Source organism: Eubalaena glacialis, chromosome 13 (genome assembly GCF_028564815.1).
Source record: "Eubalaena glacialis isolate mEubGla1 chromosome 13, mEubGla1.1.hap2.+ XY, whole genome shotgun sequence".
Classification (NCBI taxonomy): domain Eukaryota; kingdom Metazoa; phylum Chordata; class Mammalia; order Artiodactyla; family Balaenidae; genus Eubalaena; species Eubalaena glacialis.
The window spans coordinates 26,024,039-26,042,956 of NC_083728.1; the positions used below are offsets into that span (position 1 = coordinate 26,024,039).

Consider the following 18,918-nt stretch of genomic DNA (forward strand, 5'->3'; position numbering starts at 1 on the left):
AACCTCAGCAACAGAATCCTACAGTTTCCTCACCTCTGGGTGCAGCAGCAGCGTCCTGGTTCTAAGGGCCAAGGAACACCAGCGACCCTGAAAATGAGTGGTGCTCAACAACCCTGACTTTTGCTCCTCCAGCCCTTCCATCAACTTTGCAGCACCTAATTTCCTGGATTAAATCCCTTTGCCAGAAATACCTAGAGTGGTTTCAATTTTCCTGACCAATATGGAACTCAATAAATATTTGTTACAGTGAATGAACTCACTCATCGTTCAAGTCATTACTGAGCAATTACATGACTGCCACTGGGTTAGTTCTCATTATCCTCACAGCTCTGCAAGGGGAGTTCCCATTCTGGAGGAAAGGAAACTGAGGTCAGAGGACCCTATTTCAGATACCTACTGTAGGTGTACCACAGGCCAGGCACTCTGCCAGGTGTTAAGGATGCAAAATCAAAGATGACTCAGGCTCTGTCCTCAAAGAGCACCCTTGTCTACATGGAAAATAAACAATGGCAGCTACCCCTATGCTGGCCCCCTCTGCCTATGAGACCACCACCGTCCTCTCAGCATCTCACTGACTTAATTTTTTTTTTTAATTGAACAAGGTCCTTTTGCGTTATTCTCCCAGGCTAGGAAAAATCCCCCTGCAGGCTCTTATAACATCACATGGCTGGTGGAGGAATTTTCCCACTGGTCTAGTTCTCTTTCCATACAGATGCTACCTTACATGGAATGTCTATATGGCTGGATTCTAGGGTGAGTCTGAGATAATGTGACCTCAAGTGCAGGTAGGCTCTTTCTATCATAACCATGCCCCCCAGCACTGGCGTCTGGCATGGTTCTGAACTCTTAGTGCCTTGAGAGTAGACTGCTTGTAGCTCAGAGCTCTTTAGCCGGGAATTAATATGGTACATATGGAACAGGCACACCTCGGAGATATTGTGGGTTCAGTTACAGACCACTGCAATAAAGCGAATATCGCAATAAAGCAAGTCACACAAAAATTTTGATTTCCCAGTGCATATAAAAGTTATGCTTACACTATCCTGTAGCCTGTTAAGTATGCAACAGCATTATATCTAAAAAAAAAAAGTATATACCTTAATTTAAAAAACTTTTTGACTGTATTGCTAAAAAATGCTAACCATCACCCGTGCCTTCAGCGAGTCATAGTAATAACATCAAAGATCACAGATCACCATGACAAATATAATAATAATGAAAAAGTTTGAAATATTGCAAGGATTACCAAAATGTGACACAGAGACATGAAGTGAGCAAATGCTGTTGGAAAAATGGCACTGATAGGCTTACTTAACGCAGGGTTGTCACAGACCTTCAATTTGTAAAAAAAGCACAATATCTACAAAGTGCAATAAAACAAGGTATGCCTGTACATTGACTGAATGGCCTCAGTTCTTTACCTCTTCTAGTACCCAGGCCCTTTACAGTGTGACTTGCAGCTTTTCCCATCAAGAGGTGGCACCTATTTCCCTACTTCTTAAATCTAAGCTGGCCTTGTGACCTGCTTTGACCAATGGAAGTGACACTGTATCACCTACAAGCCTAAGCCTCAAGAAGTCTTGAGCATTTCTGTTTGCATTACTGCACGTCCACCACTGTGGTGAGAACATGCCTGGCTAAACTGCTGGAGAATGAAAGATGCATGCAGCAGAGCCAAGTCACCCCAGCAGACTTATCCCACACCGGGCCATTCTAGAACAGTGGACGCCAGTCAACCTCCAGACATGTGGGAGAACCCAGCCAAGATCAGCAGTTGCCAAGCTGACCACTGTAGACGTGAGAAAAATAAACACTTTTTCCTATATACCACTGAGGTTTGGTGGATATTTCTTACACAGCTATAGCTAACCAATATACCTAGCTTGTTAAAAAATATGAGACACTCACATATGTAATTTTTTGGAATCCTTTCCCCAAAAGGCAGGTATTCTCTTGACTGTCCTGAGCACTCCCTGAGGGCAGCTTGTATTTCTGCTACAACCTCTACTTCATTCCAGTTTCTCGTGGTTTGCATTTTACATTTACACGTATAACAGCTCGATCTGGTTTTGCCCTCCACGGTATCCCTAGCAGTGTCTGGCACACAGCTGGTATTCAGAAAAGGTTCAGGTTACCCATGATGACCATGACCACTTTCTCCCCCTTCACCCCAAGCCCCAGCGTCTGCTCACCTCCAGGGGTGGGTAGGGCTGCATTCCCAATGCCTGGATCTCCACCGTTCCATTCCCAGTCAGGGGTGCTGTGGCACTATACACCTCCACCACGCCATTCCCGCCGGGGTTGGGACGCCCGGGGGGACCCAGGCTCTGGGATGGGGGTGGTGGAGGCTGGGGGGGTGGAGGTGGAGGCAGTGGTGGAGGGGGAGGAGGAGGAGGTGGAGGCTGGGTGAGGTAGCTTGGCGCGGAATGCATGTTCAGGCTACTCTGAAATCATAAGAGAAAATTAAAGTGTCATAGCCTCTTGATACCAGCTGTCTGATTTATCAGTGGGGAAGGACATTTGCCTTAGCCAGCCATGCGGAAAGAAGAGCCACTCAGGCAGCTCAGAGGACGGGGCTGAGAGGGGGCATGGAAACAAAATCATGGGAGAATTCGAGGAGCCATCAGTCTGGCGTTGTTATCCCTTTTCTCCATGAAAGTCAGCAAAAATGGCCCAGCTTGTGCAGAAATGAGCTCACAGAGCAGGCCTAATGTTGTTGTCTTTAGAAGGGCTTGCTTGTAGGACTGACTCTGAACTGGCATCTGAGAATGTGCCTCGTAGAAGGTTTCCTATGTTAATAAGGCTATTTTGCCCACCTGGGCACTGACCCTACAACAACCCACCTAGACTGTTTGCACAAACAATGTGATTTATGGTGAACCCCTCCTTCCCATGTCGGGGTCCGGAATTTTGGTTTGTGGCTGGGTGCCTACGTGACCGATCCCCAGTAAAAGCCCTGGCCTTAGAGTCGTAGGTGTGCTTGCCTGGCAGTAACACTGTGCACGTGTTGCTGCTCTTTTCTGCTGAAGGAAGATGCGTGCTCTATGCAGCCCCGCCACTTCCCTGAGAGAGAGAACTTTGGAGACTTGGAAGAACGTCAATTTTCTCCAGACTTCAGCTGCTGGGTCTTCTTCCCTTGCTGATCCTGCTGTGTATCCTTTTACCTAATAAACCACAGCCATGAGCACAACCATCCTGAGTTCTGGGAGTCTTTCTAGAGAGTCACCAAATGTGCTGGTGGCCATGGACCCCCGAAACACAGCCAATGACTTCTAGAAATTGATTCTACAAAAATAATCAAGCAGGTGGGCAACGATAACCATATGTGGATGGTATTCCAGTAGTTTTTAAAACAGCAAAAAATGGCAATGACCTAAATGTCCTTCCATGGAAGCCTGGCTAAACAGAGGATGGTCCATCCACATGGAATGGAACAGAACCCTTTGTGGTTGTTAAAGTGATGATGCTGATCAATATTTCATAAAGGGTGCCTCTCTTCATTGCTGTTCCTTGGGTTCCATAGTCATATATGTCTAGAGAAAAATCTGGGGTGACAAAATCAAAAGTATTTCTTTACTGCAGGAGGAACCCAGGGACAGAGCAAGGGAAGAGGCAGAATGCCTCCCTCACAGCCTGGTTTGACCAGGGATCCTTTTTCTATTGGAAAATCCCAAGGAGCCACTGTTCTAAGGAACACTTTGGGAAATACTGATGTAGGGTTGTAGGCACAGAGACAGAATGATGTTATACAAAAGGTAAAGTAAGAAAAGCAAGTTCCAGAACAGTGCATATAGCCTGACCCATTTATATAGATGTGTGTATATATATAGATATGTACGTATTTTTTTAATTTAATTTTTATTTTTGGCTGCGTTTGGGTCTTTCATTGCCGCGCGTGGGCTTTCTCTAGTTGCGGCAAGTGGGGGCCGCTCTTCGTTGCAGTGCACGGGCTTCTCATTGCGGTGGCTTCTCTTGTTGTGGAGAACGGGCTCTAGGTGCGTGGGCTCAGTAGTTGTGGCGCGCAGGCTCTGCAGTTGTGGCATGTGGAATCTTCCCGGACCAGGGCTTGAACCCGTGTCCCCTGCATTGGCAGGCGGATTCTTAACCACTGTGCCACCAGGGAAGCCCAGAAATAGCTTTTTTTTTTTCTGGCTGCGTTGGGTCTTTGTTGCTGCGCGCGGGCTTTCTCTAGTTGTGGTGAGCAGGGGCTACTCTTCATTGCGGTGTGCGGGCTTCTCATTGCGGTGGCTTCTCGTTGCGGAGCACGGGCTCTAGGCGCGCAGGCTTCAGTAGTTGTGGCATACGGGCTCAGTAGCTGTGGCTCGCGGGCTCTAGAGAGCAGGCTCAGTAGTTGTGGCGCACGGGCTTAGTTGCTCCACGGCATGTGGGATCTTCCCAGACCAGGGCTCGAACCCGTGTCCTCTACATTGTCAGGCAAATTCTTAACCCCTGCACTACCAGGGAAGTCCCAGAAATAGCTTTTTAAATAAATATATTTAAAATATACACATCTGTCTTTCTTTTCTTTTCTTTTTTTTAAATATTTTATTTGGTTGCACCGTCTTAGTTGTGGCAGGCCGGCTCCTTAGTTGCAGCAGGCAGGTTTCTTAGTTGCAGCTCGAGGGCTTCTTAGTTGCGGGTTGCCAGCTCCTTAGTTGCAGCACATGGGATCCTTAGCTGTGGCATGCGAACTCTTTTATTTTTTTATTTGTTTGTTTATTCTTGGCTGCATTGGGTCTTCACTGCTGCACACGGGCTTTCTCTAGTTGTGGTGAGTGGGAGCCACTCTTTGTTGTGGTTCACAGGCTTCTCATTGCGGTGGCTTCTCTTGTTGCAGAGCACTGGCTCTAGGGCGCGCGGGCTTCAGGAGTTGTGGCGCACAGGCTTAGTTGCTCTGCGGCACGTGGGATCTTCCCAGACCAGGGCTCGAACCCACGTCCCCTGCATTGGCAGGCGGATTCTTAACCACTGCACCACCAGGGAAGCCCGACATGCGAACTCTTAGTTGCGGCATGGATGTGGGATCTAGTTCCCTGACCAGGAATCGAACCTGGGCTCCCTACATTGGGAGCGTGGAGTCTTACCCACTGGAACGCCAGGGAAGTCCCTCTATGTGCATTCGAAGGTCAGGAAAGCCAGACACCAAAATTTTGGCAGTGTTTTCTTTGGGTAGAGAGAGTAAGGGTGATTGACTGATTGATTGATTTCCCAATTTTTTCTTTTTTTTTTTTTTTGGCAGCATCGTCTGGCTTGTGGGACTTTAGTTCCCCAACCAGGGATTGAACCCGGGCCCTTGGCAGTAAAAACGTGGAGTCCTAACCACTGGACCACCAAGGAATTCCCTGATTTCCCAATTTTTATTCTGTAAAGTTTCAAACCTACGGAAAGGTTGCAAAAAGAATACAATGAACAGTCTTTATACTTCATCTAATTCGCGAGTTGTTACCATTTTGCCACATTTGCAACGTGTGTGTGTGTGTGTGTGTGTGTACACACACATACACATATTTGTGCTTTGTCAAGCCACTTGAAAGTTAGTTACAGACATCACGACACTTTATTCCTTAAAACTGTACTCAGATGCATCTCCTAAGAACAAGGACATTCTCCTATATAACCACAATTCAATGATCGTACATGGGAAATTGAATATTGATATAATACTATTATCTAAAATATTCAGATTCTGGGACTTCCCTGGTGGCGCAGTGGTTAAGACTCCATGCTCCCAATGCAGGATGCCTGGGTTCAATCCCTGGTCAGGGAACTAGATCCCACATGCATGCCACAACTAAGAGTTCACATGCCACAACTAAGGAGCCCTCCTGCCACAACTTAGGAGCCCATGTGCTGCAACTAAAGACCCAGCACAACCAAACAAATAAATATTTTTTTGAATAAATAAAATAAAATATTCAGACTCCGGGACTTCCCTGGTGGCGCAGTGGTTGAGAATCTGCCTGCCGATGCAGGGGACACGGGTTCGAGCCCTGGTCTGGGAAGATCCCACATGCCGCGGAGCGGCTGGGCCCGTGAGCCACAACTACTGAGCCTGCGCGTCTGGAGCCTGTGCTCCGCAACGGGAGAGGCCGCGACAGTGAGAGGCCCGCGCATCGCGATGAAGAGTGGCCCCCGCTCGCCGCAACTGGAGAAAGCCCTCGCACAGAAACGAAGACCCAACACAGCCATAAATAAATAAATAAATAAATTTATTTATTTAAAAAAAAAAAAAATTCAGATTCCTCCAAATTCTAATCTCCCCAAGTGTCCCAATAAGGCCTTTACCACTTCCCCCATGCCCCACCCAATACAGGATCCAACCAAGAATTGTAAATTCAGTCAGTTGCCATGTCTCTCTACTTTCCAGGTTAAGAATAATTTAAAAAAAAAAAATTTTTTTTTTTTACTTTTCTATTGTGTACTTTCAAGTGTTTTTCTAATGGACATGGAACATTTCTGTTAAGAATAAAAACAGGAGTCCAAACAACTGGACTGTGGCTATGAAACCCCAAAGTCATGTTCTGGGTCCCAGCTGAATGCGGCAGCTTCCCCAGCCACAGCAAGGCTGGCCAAGGGGAAGCTGACAGTCCTCCTTAGCTTGAGGGAGAGCTGGGGCCAAGCCCCCTTCTCTCTACAAGATTCTGAATCTGCAGTAGTCAACATGCAGGCCTAGAATCAAGATCCCGTGAGAAACTGGCCACCTCCTTACCTGCACAGGCGGGGGGCCCTGGGGCATGGGCTGGTCCAGGGACGTAAAGGCCGACATGGCAGACATGAGCACGTCATCGCTTACCAAGATGTTCCCCTGCACCAGGGTCTGGATCAGTGGGGATGGGGGCACGGTAATGTACGTGGAGATCTGGACAGTGAGAGAGAGAGGAAGGGAGAGAAAGGGAGAGAAAGAACATGTCTGAGGCTGTGGAAGAAAGCAGATGGCATGATGCAAAAGATCTGGGTTCTGGAGTCCCACAGACCTGGATTCTATTTCCACTTCTGCTACTTCTCCCTGCCATGTGACCCTGGGAAAGTCATTCCACCTCTCTCAACCTCCATTTCCTCATCTATCAAACAAGGAGAATAAGTCACACCTCCATGTAAGGCATATACCCTGTGACCCAGCAACAATCCTTCCAGGCCTCTATCCTAGAGAATCACTCACACCTGTCCACAGGGAGTCCACAGAAAAAGAGTACTCTGCACAGCCTTGTTTCTAATAGTGAAAAACTGGAAATAACCTTGATGTCCATCAATAGGAGAATAGATCAAAAAATACAATATAGTCATGGATAGAATACTATAGAGAGCAAGTAAGAGGTATTGCATGGAAAATCAAATTATATAACAACATGTACATTATATATTCTCATCTTTAAAAATCTAAAACAATACTACTATGTAATTCCTGTGAGTACTTAAGAAAGTATGTGAAAGTATAATAATATGTTCTCAGGTTAACAGCAAGGATGAAAGGCAGACCTTACAAGAGGGTGTCAAACATGCAGTGACTATTCCTGTCAGTAGATGTAAAGCGTGTTTTGTTTTGTTTATTTGTTGCCTTTCTTTCCTGGCATCTTCCTAAGTCATCTGTCTGTAGAACCCCTGGGGACAGCAGCAACTGGGCCCCTGAACCCAGAGTCCCTGCTCAAACAGGATGTCCTTGCCCTCAACGAAGCAAGGACAACCCAGGCAGTTTAGGGACACACCCCATGTCACGGCCAGGAAAGGCAGTGACATGTATTTTTACAATGCCACATGCATTAGGCTGAGACAAAAAATGGGAAATCATTTCCACGTCCATCCAACTCACTTAGGCAGAGGGATTCGTGTTTGCCCATTACCAACCGACTGTGTTCTAAAGTTTTTTCCTTGCCCAGGACTGGAAGAATTTCCCTCTCTCCTACTGAAAAAAAAAAAGGGGAGTGGGGGGAGAGGGAACATTTTCTACTAACAAAACTCATAATCAAGGAGTGAGAAAACGACTGCTCTGTGTTAGAAGATGTCTATGGTAACTTGAAAAGTTTAAATGTACATGTCCTATGGATCTGGAGGTGAACACTTTTATCTTGATGGCAGGAATTATGTCTATACAATGGGTGAAGATAATGTTTTAGAGGAATAAGGAGACAAGAGGAAGCCAGAGGGAAACCTGACCCTGTGACCCGGCATCCTGGGACATGCCCAGCCCCCTTTATGAGGAGTCTTTAATCCCTCTGAGCTCCCACCCAGGGTGTCTTTGCTCCAGAACTATGTTCCTGACTGAGAACTCTGCGAGCTTCTCCAGATACCCCCAGCCTGCCCTGTGACCTCCAGACGTGTATATCTGTCTGCATCTTCACTGCCTCCACTTAAAGGTCCAATGGGCATCTCAAATTCAACACGAGCAGCTGAACTCCTGACACCCCCCACCCCCAAACCTTCTCCTTGTTGTTTTCCCCACTTCGGTTAATGGCAACTCCAACTCTGGTCATCCTTGACTCCTCTTAATCTCACACCCTACATCCAATCCATCCACAAGCTCTGTCAGCTCCACCTTCAAAATATTTCGAAAATCTCACCCCTTCTCTCCGCCTCCACTGCCACTATCCTGGTCAAGCCACCACCACCCATTGCCTGGATTTGTACAGTAGCGCCCTAATCAGTCTCCTGGATTTCTCTCTTGACTCCCATCAAAATCTACTGTCTACAGCAGCTACAGTGACCTAGTTAAAGTGTAAATCAGACTATATCCCTCTTCTGCTCAAAACCCTCCAATGGCTCCCATCTCATGCAGAGTAAAAGCCCACAGACCGACACGATTTGCCAGGATCCCCCTATTGCCTCTCTGACCTTATCACCTCTCACCCTCCTCACTCACTCACTCAGCTCTAGCCACTCTCACCTCCTTGCTGTTCCTGGAATAAAGCCAGCACGCTTCCGCCTCAGGGCCTTTGCACTTGCTGATCCAGCCCCCTGGAATACTCGTCCCCAAAGTAGCTTCATGACTATTTCTCACCTCCCTAGGTCTCTGCACAAATGTCACCTCTTCACAGAGCTCATCCCAGAGCACCACATACAAAAGGGCAAAACCTCCCATCCTTGTCTTGACATCCCCTATCTCTCTGCACTCATCCTGAGAAAAGTACATCTCTACACATCTGTTTGGGTACTATCTATCTCACTCAATGCCATGAAGGCAGTGACCTGGTCTGTTTGTCCACCCCTGTACCCCCAGTGCCCACACAGTGCCTGACACACAGTGGGTGCTCAAAAAAGACTTGACTAGATAAACGAACAAACAAATGGATAAATACCTGGCGATTGGCAGGAGGCGGGGCCTGCTGGACTGCTGTGGGTGCTGCCGAAGGTGTGTAGATGCTGTTGGTAGCCAGTGAGACTGTGGCCAGGGGCGGGGCACTCCCCTGGCACTGTTCCCGCTTGTGGGTCATAAACGCCGGCAGCGAGTTGAACTGCTTCTTACACTTCCCGCAGAGAAAGACATCCTCATCATCTAGGGGTCATGCCCACAGAGCAGCAGAGGGAGGGAAATAATGAAAAAAAGCAAGAAAAAAGGAGAGGGTATCACAGTGAGAAACGGGAGGCCCGTGGCTGGACCATGAGAAAGGCAAACTAACGGCATTCCATGACTCAACACGCGAGGGTCAAGCATCAACTCTGTGCTTCCTATGAGCTTTCAAACCACGCTGGCACCTGCGGGAATATCCAGCCAGGTTCACCCAGGAATCAAAAAATTAGAAATCAGGAAATCGTAAGGTGGGTTCGCTTCAAAGTTGAGACATTCAGAATCTTTATCCTGCCTGAATTTATTCACCAGTCCCCAAATGGGCTGCATGATCACACTCCTCAGTGCCCTTGCATCCCCTGTCCTCCCTGCCAAGCTGCCTCTCTCAGAACAACTCATTCTGCAAGTCTCAGCTCAGACGTCACCTCCTCCAGGAAGCCCTCCTCAAGAGTGTTCACAGTTCCTTCCTCTGGGCAAGCCTCTCTTATCACATTTTTCCCATCACCACCATATTTCCTAAGGGAAGGAAATATCTCTTATTTATCACCATAACTACAATATTTTCTGGGCACATAGGAGGCCTTCAGTGGATGTCTGCTGAATGCATGAAAAACTAAATCAATGATTAGCTACGGTTAACACCATTCATTATTGAAGGCCCACCACAGGCCATGCACTGTGCCAAGCTCTTGATATGTTGTGGCAGAAATGTCTAATTGTCATTCAATATTCACTCTTCCTTCTTAAAAAGTAATACAAATTTTAGTGAGAAACATGGCCATCTAGTTAAAGACCACATCTCCCAGACTTTTTTGCAGCTAGACATGTCATGTGACTGAATTCTGACCAATAGGAGAAGAGGAGAAGTATACTGTCTACACAACTTCCTCCTAAAAGGAAGGGGTATGACTTCTACTTCCTTCTTTCTTCCCTTCCTGTTGGCTGGAGTGTGGAAATGAAAGTGGGAGGTTGGAGCAGCCATCTTGGACCGCATGCTGAGAGCAGCAGAGCCATATGAAAGAAGGGGTCTGAGTCATGAGGACTTCATGCAACAAAGAAATAAACTTTAATCTTGTACAAACTACAAGAAACTTGCATTTCTTATTTATGACAGCTAAAACCAAATCCCCAGTACCCTCACAAGATTCCTATGAGGTAGGACTATTATCCCCATATTACAGATGTGGAAACTGAGGGCACAGAGAGGTTAACTCACTTGCCCAAGGTCACAGAGCCAAACTATGGGAACAGGATTCAAACTCAGGTGTGTGTCTCTCTGTCCCCAGCATGGTTCCCAAGTACTCAAAAATCTTTGTAGAATGAATGGATGAACACACAGACTCACACAGTGCTCTAAAGGAAGTTCCTTGCCCTCTCTGTGTCGCAAGGGCCTGGGCTGTAAATTGGAGAGATTCATGCTTAGCCTCATTGAGGGGAAGCTGAGAAATGACTTTGGGTCAAAGGTACAAGCATTGCTAAGCATCGGGGCTCCTAGTCATTCTCTGTCATGATCCCCACATTCACTAAGTGACTGAAAAAGACTGTCCTCAGAGCTAAGCAGAGAAAAGTCTGAGCCTGAAGATCCAGGCTGGGAGGAAGGGGAGAGGCTTCAGACATGAGAGGACAACCTGGGAACCACAGTGGGCAGTTCACTCCCACACCCCCTCATCAGCCCCACCTGTTTTCACAGGAAGCTACTTACCCTTCCCACTGGTGAACCCGAGCAGATACTCACCCAGTGGCTGGATAGCAGGGGGTGCATTGACGCTCTGGCCTGTTGGATCAGGAACTGCTCCTTGGCCATCCAACAGTGACTGGACAGCTAGGACAGTCTGATTGTCCATTCCTGAAGAAAGAAAAGCAGCCTTTCTGGAAGGTGGGCCCAGCATCCCACTCTGACTTCACCCTTACAAGCCAGACCCATTGCAAGGCCCTCATGGCAAAAATGTCTGTCTGTGCCCTGATATGCTTTCTCTCCAACTTCTATTGGAATAGAACCCAAGATTTTTGGCTGGGAACATGGCCCCAGAATAAAGATTACACTTCCCAGCCACTCTTGCAGCTAGAGAATGTCTAAGTTCTGGTCAACGGGAGCTTTGGGGAAGTTTTCTTAAAAGCTGCCTGGTATGTGACCCCCTTCTTTGTCCGATCCTCCATCCTGCTTCCTAGAACAAGAAGATGATGGTGGGAACTCTAGCCACCATCCCAGATCATGAGGACAAGGGCACTACAGGGCAAAAGACTAGAAAGATTCTGGGTCTCTGAGGACCTTGTACAACACAGCCACTGTCACAGCTCTAGACTGCCTTTTTCTGGACTCCCACATGAGAGAAATAAACTTCTAGCCTGTTTAAGCCACTGCTAGGTTGGGCTTCTCTCTTACTCATGGCTGAGTCTAATCCAAAATGCAAAAACCCCTCTGGAAATCATGTTACTAAGTCTTCCCCATCCACACCCCACAAATCCCACAAATCTGTTTTCACTTGGGCTTCTCTTGTTTTCCAATGTGTGCTTATTTTTTCAGTTCCTCAATAAACAGCGTAATCTGGATTGTGGTCGGGGGGACTCTTGAGAAGCTGACTACGTCCATGTTTTCCAACCAGTTGTCACTGTTGAGGTTCTCAGTAGTACACTGTCCAGCTGTGTCACCAGCTGGAAGACAGGCCTCCTCACATCTAAGTGGCCACCAAGGCACACTGCCTCCCTCCCCAATAACCCAGAGGGCGCCTCCTTCTCTATGTCCTCACAGCCAACCTCTCACCTGGACACCTGCCCCAGCTTCTACTGAAAGGCAATTAGAACCATTAGCTCCTGCAGCCAAACTGAATCCATACTTTCCCCTGTCACAATGCAGGTTGTGTGCCTCCTGAGGCCAGCCCTTCTCTCCATCTCCTCCTGCTCCTTCAGCTGGCCCATCTCACACTGTGCCCACAACTTCTCCTTCCCAGCAGCGGCTACACACACTCAGGTTTCTCTAGAATGGCCTCCCTCGAACTCATGTTCTCATCTCTCCTCCCTTCAACATCAAGCATCCGATGAGGGTTGTCTACACCCTCCATCTCCTCTGCCCACCTCCCAATCCTCCTCCACCCACTCCAGTGGGGCTTAAGCCCCAATAATTCCACCAGAATCACCAAAGACCACTTGGCAGCATCAGACATTCTTTTCTTGAAACACTCCCTTCTCGGGCTCCAGGGCGCCACCCTTCTTGGGTCTTCTCCCACCTCTCTGCTCGCTCTTTCCCAGCCTCCTTTACTCTCTTCTCCTGTCCATCCCCTAAATGTTTCTATTTTTGAAGGGTTCCTTCCATCTGGCTCGCTCTCCTCTCCCTCTTACACTCTCCCTGAGAATCCTCACTCGCCCTCATTTAGTTCTCCCTAATATCTGGAGTTTCAAACCTGGGGTTCATGCTCCCCCAGAAGGAGCTTCAGTAAATCTTCTATCATCTAATGCAAAACTGTATGTCAGCATTTGTGTGCAAATCTGTACATGAATGTTCATAGCAGTTTTACTCATAATAGTAAAAAACTGGAAACAAGTCAGATGTCCTTCAGTGGGTGAACAGTTAAACAAACTGCAGTGCATCCAGACCACGGAGCACTGCTCAGCAATAAAAAGGAGCAACCTATTGATACAAGCAACAACTTGGATGAATCTCCAGGGAATTACAATGAGTGAAAAAAGCCAATCTCAAAGGTTATATACTTTATGATTCCAATTACATGACATTCTTGAAATGATAATATTTTAGAAATGGAGAACAGATTAGTGTGGTTGCCGGACATCAGGGATGGGGAGCAGGGGAAGGAGGTGGGTGGGGCCATAAAAGGGCAACATCTTGTAGTGATAGAACTGTTCTGTATGTCGACTGGTTATAATACTATAGGATAGTTTTACAAGATGTTACATTGTGGGAAACTAAGTAAAGGATAAATGGAATCTCTGTATTATTTCTACAACTGCACGTGAATCTACAGAAAAAAAAGTATTTCAAAATAAAAAGTTTAATTTAAAAAAAATATTGGGGGCTTCCCTGGTAGCGCAGTGGTTAAGAATCCGCCTGCCAATGCAGGGTACACGGGTTCGAGCCCTGGTCCGGGAAGATCCCACATGCCGCGGAGCAACTAAGCCCGTGCACCACGACTACTGAGGCTGCGGTCTAGAGCCCATGAGTCACAACTACTGAAGCCCGCGTGCCTAGAGCGCATGCTCCGCAGCAAGAGAAGCCACCACAATGAGAAGCCTGCACACCGCTACGAAGCGTAGCCCCTGCTCCCCGCAACTGGAGGAAACGCCCACGCAGCAATGAAGACCCAACGCAGCCAAAAATAAATAAATAAAATAAATAAATTTATTTAAAAAAATATATTGGGACTTCCCTGGTGGTCCAGCCTGGGAAAGACTCCGCGCTCCCAATGTGGGGGGCCAGGTTCGATCCCTGGTCGGGGGAGCTAAATCCCACATGCATGCTGCAACTAAGATGCTGCATGCTGCAACTAAAACCCGGTGCAGCCAAAATAAATCAATGACTATTTTTTTAAAAATAAAATAAAAAATACTGCCTGTCAAAACTATGGAGACAATGAAAAGATTAGTGGTTGCCGGGGGTGGGGGGAGGGATGAATAGGCAGAGCACAGAGGATTTTTAGGGCAGTGAAAATACTCTATATGATAATATTACAATGATGGATACATGTCATCATACAATTGTCCAATAGAATGTACACCACCAAGAGTGAAGCTTAAGATAAATTATGGACTTCGGGTGGTTATGATGTGTCAATGCAGGTTCATCCTTGGTAACAAATGTACCACTCTGATGAGTTATGTTGATTAAAGGGGAGGTTATGAATGTGTAGGATCAAAGGTATACAGAAAGTCTCTGTACCTTCCTCTCAACTGTGCAAACCTAAAACTGCTCTAAAAAATTAAGTCTTTGAAAAAAATGCTGTCTATGTAAAACTCAAACCAAATGTGTCATTCCCCACCCCTAAGTTTGTTCCTCTCCTAGTAATCCTCATCAATAAGAACAAGGCACCACTGTCCACCCAGCTAAAGCCCCTGGGGCACCCCCTGATTCTTCCCTTAACCTATCTCCCTTCACACCCTGATTTCCAGTCCTTCAGCAAGTCTAGCCTATTCTGTCTCCCAAATATCTCTCAGATCCACTTTTCCTCCATCCCCATAGCTGTCCCCAGAGCCCAGGCCACCATCAGTTCCCAGCAGGACAGCCGCAGTGGTCTCACCTCCCCACGGCCACTCTGACCCCTCCTGTCTGTTCTCAGAGCAGCCAGGGTGAACTTTATAAAACATACGTTAGCTTGCGCAGCTCCCCTGCTGAAAACCCTTTCTTAGTTCCACACTGATGTCAAGATTAAGTTCAGAAGCCTCATCTCTAGCTGCTCACATGAACTTCTGTGAATCCTAGACCTCTCTCCCCACCAGGGCTTTGCAAATGCAGTCCCCACTGCCTGGGTCCTCTCTGGATCCTCACAGTTCTGCTGCCCTTCTCCTAGCCCAGCGCGCATCACACAGTCCCAGGAACTGATTTTTCCTTTACCTTCTTCATCACTCAATACAGGAACACATTCTTGTAGTGAAAATTCAAACACTGAGGAAGTCCATGAACCTAGAGAGAAAGCAGGCCTCACACCATCCTGTTGGCCTCCCAGAGGGAGCCACCAATGACCCTGGGCTTCCACATCCATCACCCGTCACAGCACTGAACACCAGCTGAGGTTATCTTTACTGTTTACCTTTTCTATAATTCTATAATTTCTACATCCCTTACCAACGAGTATTCCTGAAACTTAACCTTCCCAGATGTGGGGAGGATTACACATTTCGTGGTGAGAGAGCTGATCCTCCAAGATGTTAAGAGACACAGCTGAGACCTCCTGGGGAGTTGCAGGACTCAAAGCCTCAGCCACATACCACTGGTCCAGCCTACTTTCAGCTTGCACTCTAATTATGTGTATACTCATCTCATCCCTCAAAGAGCATTCTTGGGTGTGTATCCCCCCAGCATCAACTCTGTGCCATGGCCCTGAATTCTCTGAGGCTTCCTTTCCAACTCCTAGCAAGTGCACATGGAGGCTCTCAGTGTTTGCCTGCCTCCAAAGCTCACAATTCCCAGATCCTGAGGACCATTCACATCCTAGGATCTCGCAGAGCATGGGACAACCAGTCGGTGCGCTGTTTGCTGGTTTGGGTCTGGTAACTTGGCATCCCAGCCAACCACACCGTTGGCACCCATCCTTTCTTGGTCTGGGTTTATAATACTCTGCACCCCGTAATGGTGCACAAAGTAGGCACCCCGTGTTTGCTGGTTTCGGTCCAAGGCCTGGCCTTGCACACAGGTGGCGCCGATGCTTTCCTGGTCTGAATTGAAGACACTATGTCAGAGCGCGAGGCACACAGTTGGCGCTCAATACAAGTTCTTAACGGTCAGGACCCCTGGCTCAGCCCCTCGCCCCCGCAGCCGCTGCTGCACCACGGTCCCCCTGGATGCAGCCCTCCCCAGCCCTCGCGTCCGCGGTGCAGCCACGCTCGCCTCGCGGTTCCCGGCCTGGCCTGCATCACCATCCCCCGGCTGTTCCCTCCAGAAAACTGTCCCCCAGGCCCAACCGCGCGCCGCCCGGGCCCTGGCGGCGGCAGCTGTTCCGGTCCGAGGCTCCCCTCCCGCTGCGCCAGCCGTCCACGGCTGTTCCGCTCTCGGTGCTCTCCCCCAGGGCCTTCTCTCTCTCGCTGTGCCTGTCCGGTTGCACGCACCCCCCCACCCCGCCGCCGCAGCAGCCGCCGCCGGGCCTAGGCGCCCGCGGCTGTTCCGGTCCCGAGATACCCCCCCCCCCCCCACTGAGCCTCAACTCCGCTTCTGTTCAGGCCTCACTGCTCCCCCACCCCTGCAGACCTCCCCTCCCGCGGCTGTTCCCATCCGTGGCCCTCCCGCCCCGCTGGCTGTTCCGGCCCGGCGCCCTCCGCCCCGCAGGCGCCACGCGCCCTGGGCCCCGCGCTGCGAGTTCGCGGCGGGAGGGGGCGCAAGGCGGAACAGCCGCCTCCCCAGTCCCCGCCGCCGCTCACCCTCCAGGGCCTCGAAGATCGTCTGCGCCATTTTGGAGCCGCCGCCGCTGGAGCCCGAAGCCGGGCTGCGCGAGCATTGTGGGAGCCGTGGTGGCGGCGGCGGCGGGGCCGCCAGGGGGCGCCCTTCTTCCTCCTCGGAGCCCCTACACCATCCCAGAAAACCAGGAATGGCTCGTGGGACCCCCCAGAATCCCGGGGCTCCCCCAGCCCCACCTGGATAACCCAGTTATTGGACACGTGGACCCCTATCCCTGCAATATTTTGATACCAACCAGGGTTCTTGGCTTTCCCCAATGAATAGAAGTTGACTAGAGGCCAGATAAGAAATTCAGGCAAGGCTTTATTGGGGCCCTTGCTGCAGCAGGGGGGAGGGAGAGCAAACGACAGGTTCCCTTGCTTGCTTGCTGAGGGGGGGCAAGCTTGTTCCTTATATGGAGTGAAGGTAGGGGTGTGTCCAGGGGTAAGGCGGAGGGGTGGCTTAGGTGTTTTGTCCACCCCTTAGGTGGTATTGTGTGCAAGGGGACATGCGCAGTACCCTGCTTTTGCTCCCAACACCCAGTTTTTGTTCCTGGTTCTTCACAAATGGCAGTTGGGTTTTGTCTTTTTGTATCTTTTGGGTCCAGAATTTGCCCCAACCGTGTATGCATGCACACAGTTATTTTTAGTCCCATATAGTTTCTTTGTATTTTGTTGCTCGGGGAGACGTGTGTCCAGGTGCAAGCATTGCAGCATTGCAGCAAAGGGTCCCAGGTCCCAGCCTGTCTCAATCTGAACGCCTAACTCTGCACACTGACCCCCATCCCTATTGCACACAGGCACCTCCCAATCCTGTTTTCTGGACCTGACTCCAACTCTGTGATACAGACCTCTGTCCAACTGCCTGAGACCCCCAACTGTGCAAAAGGGACTGAATATTTACACTGTACACAGTGTAACAGGGAAGAGCAAAATCTGACTCCATGTTGGATCTGTTTCTTTTACTTTAACCTTTGCTTTTGGATGCTTTTGTTACTATCATCACTAAGAGGATGCTGTCTGTAGCTGTAAGCATACATAATGGCTTACCTCGGGGAACCCTGCCCCTCTGCCTGAATGTTAAAGTGCCTTTGTTCAGCTCACAGGAAGATATTCAGACCCTACCCACCTGTGAATGGCCACAGAAAAGAAGAAATTAACACATCCCCTCTCCAATTCTGGCCAAGCCATGAGATAGTTTGCAAGACTTATGGCCTTTTTACTTTACTTCCTCACCTCCTCCCCCTCTCTGTTCTATAAAAGAAACTGGCATACAGACCCCGATAAGATGCTATTCTGGGACGTTAGTGTGGTGGTCCGAGTGCGGGTTGGAAAAGAATTTCCAGACACAAGGCAGAATGTGAGGAAGGTAGAGTTTCTTAAAGAGAAGGGTAGCTGCAAGAACAGCGGGCTGACTTCCTGGAAGCCAGGGAAAGTCGACAATGAGCATGGGTTGCCTGTCTGTTTTTATAGCCAGGGAACCTGCAAGTCATCTGCTGACTGGACAGAGTATGTATACTTTCAGTGTGCTGAGCGGGAGAAAAACGGGGCAAATGTCTTTCCTTATATGGGATGGGAAAGGGACAGGGAATGATGCTTGGGAGGGCTCTGGGACATTGCAATGGTCGCATTGTGACAGAGTGATAGGAGTCCTGTAACTCTTTGTTCTGGCAATATTGGCCCTTTGAATTTATCTTGTTCTTTGTCCTTGGAGCACACCACAGTTAGTCTGCCATCTTCTCGGGTGCCCAGCTTTCTGAATAAAGTCGCTATTCCTTGCCTCAGCACCTCATCTCCCGATCATTGGCCTGTCGTGCGGCGAGCAGACCGAGCTTGGATTGAGTAACAACAGTACTCCCGCCTTTGCAACACCAACCCCCATTCCCATCTCACCTGGACCATTCAACTCGGTCGCAAGGACCCCCATCTCCACCAAATACAGGACTCCTGCCCCAACTGTGCAGCATGGATTCCCATCCCTTGTCATAAACTTCTCATTCCCCCTCCCACAGTGACCACCATCTCTACCTATTGGGAGCCACCAGCCTCTCCTCACATGACTCCCATCTCTGCCTGGTCTTAATCCCCCATCATCTCAGAGATTCCTCTTGGCTGTTATGTAACCCCCCATTTCCACCCTTTAGGAACCTCCATTTCCTCTTCCCACAGACCTTCATCCCTGCCTCTCGGGGACCCCATTTCTGTTACATAAACCCCCAATATCCACCTCAGCAACCCCCAGCCCAGCCTCACTGAAAGCCCTTTCAGGTCTCTCAGGGATCCTCCTGCCCCTCATTTGGATCCCCCATCACACACAGACCCCT

The 18,918-nt window shown here is 48.9% G+C and overlaps 1 protein-coding gene across 3 annotated transcripts in view; it reads right to left on the minus strand.

Annotated features, from left to right (window-relative positions):
• The window catches only part of ZNF341 (zinc finger protein 341), a 41,885-nt gene extending 25,275 nt beyond the window's left edge, over positions 1–16,610 (minus strand). For 2 of the 3 annotated variants that reach the window (XM_061208272.1, XM_061208271.1), the window contains exons 1-5: positions 16,580–16,610; positions 11,235–11,345; positions 9,291–9,487; positions 6,710–6,859; positions 2,193–2,444 (exon numbers count right to left, since the gene is read on the minus strand). In XM_061208272.1, the coding sequence (XP_061064255.1) occupies positions 2,193–2,444; positions 6,710–6,859; positions 9,291–9,487; positions 11,235–11,345; positions 16,580–16,610 (741 nt within the window). Of the gene's footprint in view, positions 1–2,192; positions 2,445–6,709; positions 6,860–9,290; positions 9,488–11,234; positions 11,346–16,579 lie in introns of those variants that run through there. The other variant, XM_061208273.1, reaches the window with a different exon arrangement.
• Positions 16,611–18,918: the final 2,308 nt, after the last annotated feature.